Raw genomic sequence first — 7,205 nt, forward strand, 5'->3', positions numbered from 1 at the left:
GGAAATTAGTTTTTGTGGTTCCGGTTGGGGGGAAAAAAAAATATTTTAATTTTACCATCGGAAAATAGGGAAAAATTTTGTTTTTTTGATGAAAATTTTTAATTTGAATCTCTTTCCTCCCTCCCTCCCTTTGAGGTTGTCACCCTTTACCGTTTTTTTCCCTTTTTGAACCCATCGTTTCCCTCCCCTCCCCTTCCCTCTCTTCCCCCCCAGCTTCAACTCATCGTTTCGAAAAGCTTTGAAAAAAAAAAATTAATTTATTTTTGAATTTCATTCTTTTTTTTTTTTTTTTTTTTTAAAAAAAAAAAAACGATTTAAAAATCATCTGGAAATTATCCAAAAGCTCTTTCACCCGTTTTTTCCTCCCCCCCCTCTCGAAAAAAAACAAACCTTCCCCCTCCCCTTTCGGTCCCCCCTCTTTCTCATTCAAATTTTTTTTTTTTGGGTTTTTCATTTTTTCACTCATTTTCTCATATATACATACACGTTTTAATATTTCTTACGAGTTTCGATTTATTATCATTATTATTATCAAATCGTCGTTATCATAATTGAAAATTTACTGGACAAAATTTTGACTGGACAAAAAAATTAATTAATTAATTTATTCTATTCGAGGGAGGAAGGGGGAGGAAAAGTGGGGGGTTTTTTGTTTTTGTTTTTAACAAACGAATCATCGTTTGTAGATACAATATAAAAATAATAATATAAGTCTATAATTTATAGATAAACTATAATTTAATTTTATAGTATATATAGAGAAAGAGGGATAATAATAATAATGATGATAATAATAATAATGAAATTCGTTTTAAATTTCCATGGCAACAAAATATTATATATATATATATATTTTTTTTTTTGTAAAACTTCAAAAACTGAATTTTATCTATTCAATTTTCATTTTTTGGAGAAAAAAAAAAAAAGAAAAATTCCCTCCAGTTGTCTCTTCTTCCTTTTACTGGGGAAAAAAAAAGAAACTGGAAATAAAATACGGATGTAAAAACGAAAGTTTTTCCAGAAAAAAAAATAAAAATAAAAAAAATAAACAGGTAAACGAAATGAAGTTGTATTAAATCGGGAAAACGTTTTTTTTTTTTTTTTTTTTTTTTTTTGGAAAATATAAATTGGGTTTAAAATTGAAAAAAAAAAAAAAAGGAAAGAAAAATGCTAAAAATCGTTACAAAAAAAAAATTGCTCTCCAGAAAATTGAAGGTTTTTACAATTGTTTAAATGTCACTGGAGTAAAAAAAAAAAAAAAAAGATTGAAAATTTCAACGTGACAAATTAATATATAAAACAAAATCGGTTCATTTTTTTTTTCTTTTGGAGGAGGAGGAGGAAGAGGAGAGGAGGGAAAGGAGAAGGGAAAGGAGGAGGAGGGGAAAAGAAAGCATTAAGCGAAAATTGAAATTTTTTCAGTGTATTTTTACTGGAGAAAAAAAAAAAATTTTCACATGTTTTTCAACGGGGTCGGTTTTTATTAATTTTTTTTTTTTTTTTTTTTTTTGGGGAAAAAATAAGACGAGAGGGGGAGGAAGTAGGAGAAAAGAAGGGGGGAAAAAGATTTATTATTATTATTATTATCGAAAACCTTAAACCTAAAAATTTAATACCTTGATTCAAATATAATCAGAATAAGGAATAAGAAAATGAAAACTAAGAAAAAGAATTAAAGGATTTTAAAATCAATTAAATTTCCAGAAAATCCCTCCAGGGTTTCGTTAGGCGAATTCAATAAGAAGCCCTTCATTATCATCATCATCATTATCATCATTTAAATTAAAAAAAAAAAAATTTTTAGCGATTGCGGTTGGATTTTATTTTATTTTTTTTTTTTTTTTGTCGGTTAAACAATTAAAATTTTAACTTGAAATTAATTATTTTTTTTTCGACGTATTTAAAAACCTTTTAGAATCTTTTAGAACCTTTTAAAAAAAAACCTTTTCGATCCTTTTTTTTTTAATGAAATAATTCATAATCGTCGTTTCATAATCGCGAGAGCAAAAAAAAAAGAAAAAAAGAAGGAAAATTTTTGTCGCATGTCGTACCTGCCAGTTGCGAAGGGAAAATAAAAAAAAAAATAAAAATTTTCCGTTTTTTTTTTTTTTTTTTAAGTTTGATCTCAAAGGAATTTAAATTTTGTTTCATAAAAAAAAAAAAAAGTTTTCCTTTTTTTCCTTTTTTTTCCTTTAAACCGAATTTTTTTTTATTTTTTTACTTTCCTTTGATATTTTTTTTTTCTCACGTATTGCCAATCCGAAGAAAATCTCGGGTCGCCTACACGTCCATCTTTTTTCCTTTTTTCCTTTTTTTTCCTTTTTTTTTTTTTTTCTCAATAACTGTCTTTGTAACTCTTTCACGTCAGATTTTTTTTTTTTTTTTTTTTTATCCAAGGGTGGAAAAAGAGAGAGAAAAAGAATTATTATTATTATTATTTTACAATCTTTTTCCCTTTCGTATTAGTTTCTTTCCGTGAAAACTTTATCATCATTATTATTATTATTATTATATATTTTTTCGATTAATTTTTATTTTTATCATAAAAATTTAATAAATATTATTATTATTATTATTATTATTATTATCGTCGGCTATAAGTTTTCGGGGTTTCTTTTTTGTGAGGGGGGCGGGGAAGAAATAGAGGGGGCGAATGGTGGGGAGGGAGGGGGGTTTTTTTACCTGAGAAAGAAAAAATGTAAACGACGAAAAAAAAATTTTTTTTTTTATACGAAATCGATAAATATTAATATAAAAAGGTGTATGAGTAAAAGCTTACCCGGCTTTTCGAACGGCTCCAGTGCAATTGAAGGAAGCAGCAGCCGTTCCAGTTTGTTTGGCACGATACGGAGAATTGTGAACGGATTCTCCATCCTCTTCGTCGCTGACAGCCGTTGTCAGAGACATTCGGTCTTCGTCTGACATCTGCAACAGAAAGATAAGCCGCAAGAAAAAAATTATTATTATTATTGAAATGATTTCGGTTTGAAAATTGTCACTCAATTCTATTAAGTTTTATATAAAACCGATTTAGAAAGGGCGGGGCGGGGGGAAAAGAGGGGGAGGGAAAAAATGGCGGCCGCGGTAGCGAGTTTGGAAAAGTTTTATTAAATTAATTTATTTTGTTTAATTCGAAAAACAAATTCGCGGTAAATATTTATGAATCAAGCACGAAAAAAAAAAAAAAAGAAAACGTAAAAAAATTTTTTTTTTGCTTTTTTTTTTCATTTCGTTTCGTTTCCGAAACTCACATTTCCATTCTGTTTCCGGTTTCTTTCTTATTTTTTTTTATTATTTTTTTTTTATTATTTTCCGTCTTCCTTTTTCACTTTCTATTTTATATTTTTCGCTTCGTTTCTTTATCCGGTTTACTATTTCATAATTTTTTTTTCTCTCTTTTCTTTTCTTTTCTTTTCCTTCCTCTTTACATTTCCATACAATCATTCTTTAAATTTTTCCTTTTTTTTTTTTTTTTTCTATATGTGGTAGCGTGTTAATTTTTTTTTTTTTGTTATGTTGGCAAATTGTTTATATTTTATTTTTTATTTTTGAATGAATTCATAAAATGTGATAATAATTAGGGAAAATTTTTGCGAATGGAATTTTCCAATTCTTTTTTTTTTTAAATAACGACAGCAGCAGCAGCAGCAGCAACAACAACAACAACAAAAAGTCTTTTAAAAATAATAAATAACATTCATTATTTATAATTGTGGTGAGATTGCCAACAAAAGAAAAAAAAAAAAAAAGGAAAAAAAAATCATTCTTTGGCAAAAATAAAAGTTGACGCACACGATTCGTAGTTTTCATGGTTCAAAAAATTTTTTTGGTTCGTGGCGCCCCAAGTCTGTCGACCAAAACAGTAAATTAACAAAAAGATTCCGGCTGCGAATGGGAAGAAGGAGGGGGTGGTTGTGGTGGTGGATAGGAAGGTGGTAGATGAAGGGTTGAAATAAGGGTAAAAAGATCGAATTTCCATCCAATTTACTCCTGTTCTCATTTAAGCCACATTAATTGTAAATACATAATTTAAACAAATTTTTACTGCGACGGAGCGGTGGTGGAGGAGGGGGAGGGGATGCGGTGAGGAGAAAAAAAACTTTTTAATTAATAATCAATCACTAATTTTTTTTTTTAATTAGGTAAACGAAACGTTCGATGACAACAAAAACGACAAAAACAATTCTTATCGATTCGTTCAACGGAATATCGAAAATGGACTCCATACATACTCGAGTTCCGGTTGCCGCAGTTTTCATTTAAAATCAATTGACGAAACCGGAAACCGGTAAGAATTTATTTATTTATATATAAAATAATATCGAAATTCGCATTTCGAGATGATGGTTGAAAAGTTTAGTTTATCGATGGATCGATCGATCGATCGATTTTTTTTTTTTTTTCTTTCACGTTCGAAATTAACCTTTTTCCTTTTTTTGAATCGGAGTCAAATTATTTATGAAATCAGGGTCGAGATGAAAATATCCCTTGGGAGTGGAATGGGATGGGATGGGAAGGGAAGGGGGTAAAGGAAAAGAAGAAATTTAAAGGACGACGACAGACGTGGGAATAAAGTTGTTTTCAAGTGTCGAAAATTTTTTTGTTTGTTTGCTTTACCTTTTGTAAGGTTCGTTTACTTTCTTTTTCCACGTGAAAATTTTTCTTTTCTTTTTTTTTTTTTTTTTTTTTTTTATAATAATTTAATTTATAACGACACGAAAACTTTTTTCATTTCTTTTCTTTTCGTTTTTCTTTTTTATTTTATTTAGCGCGAACCCGACAAGAAAATAAATAAATAATTAAATAAATAAATAAAGGAATGCATTTAATTTTAAATTTGATTACATAACTTGTATAATTCACGAGAGGATTAAAAAAAAAAAAAAATTAAATCTCGCGCCATTTTTTTAAAACTCTTACATAATAAATAATAATGATAAAAAGCATAATAAACATTCAGCGTTTAGTTATTATTATTATTATTATTCGAATAAATAAATAAATAATTACAATAATAATAATAATAATAATAATTCTTTGTGTTAGCTTTTAAATAATAAAAATATAAAAGTTTTTACCCCTTTGTGACGTCATTACAAAAAAAAAATTATTATTATTATTATTAATTTAATTATTAAATAAGGGAAATGATGTAAAGAAGAAGATGAAAAAAAAAAAAAAAAAAAGATTCCGAACGTTTTTTGTATTTAATTAAATTTAGTATGCATTTAACTTAATGATAATAATAATAATAATAATGATAATGATATTTTTATTTTACGTCAACGGTTTTGTGTATCGATAAATAATAATAATAATAATAATAATAATAATAAACGGAAATAGAAAAATGAAAAACTTTTTTCTTGAATGGATGTCCAAAAAAAAGTCGAGTTTAGAAATAGGAAATTTCGGGAGGGTGGAAAAATGTTATATAATAAATTCAAAATGGCGAAAGTAATTGTGTTTCGTTTAAATCGGGGAAAATCCCGTAGGTTTTTTTTTTCCCCCTCCCCCCTCGTTCGTGATAATATGATTGCGTATTTAGTAAGTTATAAATATTTATAATAATAACAAGTTAAGAAAATTTGAAAATGTGTGAGTTAGAAAAGAGAAATGGAAAATAAATAAATAAATAAATAAATAAAACGTTTGTTGCTGCTTCAATAAGTTACAATCGAGTGTTAAAAATTTTGATAATAATAATAATAATAAGTAGGAAGGATGATAATAATAATAATGGAAAAGGTTTGCGGCAAAATGTATGCGGTGCGTACGTATATATAACGCTATCGCAGGAATGGGGGAAATATGTGGGATAAAGCACCACACACGATCTTAGCCCGAGAAAAGGAGTTCACAAAAGAAAAAGGGAAATTGTGGAGGGAAGTAAAGACACCGGAATGGAAAAATAGCGGCTGGAAACTTGTGATAGGAAGCACAATCCCAAAAAGGAACTTGAGAGCAAGTGGGAACAGAAAAAGTGCATCGACAGTACATTTAATTTCCGGTTGTTCGATATTGGCAAAACGTGAATACCTAGAGAGTCAACAAAAATTTGTCGATATCTTGATTGGAATATCTTCGTCAATCCGGAATGGATGGATTAGCCAAGGAATGGTTTCCTGCCTCCCCCTTCCCGGTTACGACGGCGGGTTCATGCACGGTTCTGTATGATCAACAAATTCACACTGACGGAACTGCGACAGCCAACTATTTAGGTCATCGGAGGAGCACTTGGAACCATGCCACGATCAACAAAAAGAGAAATTTAAAGAAAATTCTGAGGTATTTAAAGGAAAATCGCGATATATGGAACAACCCCAAAAAATTCCAGGATTTATTCCTAAGGAATCGGGGTAGAGACGTGGAATAATCGTTTGAAAACTTCGACAAGTACACAAATTCTCATCGCGTTTAAAAGTGAAAATAATAATAATAATAATAATAATAAAATCCAGGTTATTCACGATGGCGCGAATAATTTCAGTATAAAAAAAAAAAAAAAAAAAAAAAAAAACGTTTTTACAATAATACTCGTTTAAAATATAATTTTCATATTTTCATCGTTGAAAATTCATGTGGAATAATAAGGGAAGCGGAAAAAAAATGTAGGGATAAGCTTAGAGATCACATATGAAAAAAAAAAAAAAATTTTTTTTATGAAGCGACAGGCACGAGGGATTGAAAAAAAAAAAAAAAATTTTTTTTTAACCTGAAAATTTAAGTAAATTCAAGTCACGTATGAAAAGCTTTTCAAAGACTTCATCCAGTCGTTACGTTTTGGGTTTTTTTTTTTTTTTTCTTATTTTCCCCCCCCCCATTCCCCCAGAAAACGTAAAAAAAAAAAAAAAAAAAAAAGTTAAGGAAAAAGGCAAATTGGGGGAATAAAAGCTTTCGGTTAAAAAAAAAAAAAAAAAAAAAAAAAGTGTAAAAGGGCGAACGAAGGTGGAAAAACCTTTAAGTGGTTCTTTTCGGTTACGGGAACGAACGTGAAAATTTTGAAATTTGCAAAATAACCTTAAAAGCAATAAATTATTTATTTCCTCGAGGTTTTTTTTAAAAAAAAAAAAATTTGAATACATAATAATAATAATAATAATAATAATAATAATAATAATAATGTAAAAAAGGAAAAATAAGGAAAGGAAATGTTTGAAGGAAAAAAACGTTTCGTTAATCAAAACGATTTAAAAGTTTTTTTT

The 7,205-nt window shown here is 28.3% G+C and overlaps 1 protein-coding gene across 1 annotated transcript in view; it reads right to left on the bottom strand.

Annotated features, from left to right (window-relative positions):
* Phum_PHUM606710 (still life, sif, putative) overlaps positions 1-7,205 on the bottom strand; it is a gene marked incomplete at both ends in the record, with an annotated part of 56,173 nt that overhangs the window by 18,965 nt on the left and 30,003 nt on the right. Inside the window, one exon of the mRNA XM_002432920.1 lies at positions 2,780-2,925. Within this exon, the coding sequence (XP_002432965.1) occupies positions 2,780-2,925 (146 nt within the window). The remainder of the gene's footprint in view (positions 1-2,779; positions 2,926-7,205) is intronic.

The sequence above is a fragment of the Pediculus humanus genome, genomic scaffold (assembly GCF_000006295.1).
Source record: "Pediculus humanus corporis 1103172108318 genomic scaffold, whole genome shotgun sequence".
NCBI lineage: Eukaryota > Metazoa > Arthropoda > Insecta > Psocodea > Pediculidae > Pediculus > Pediculus humanus.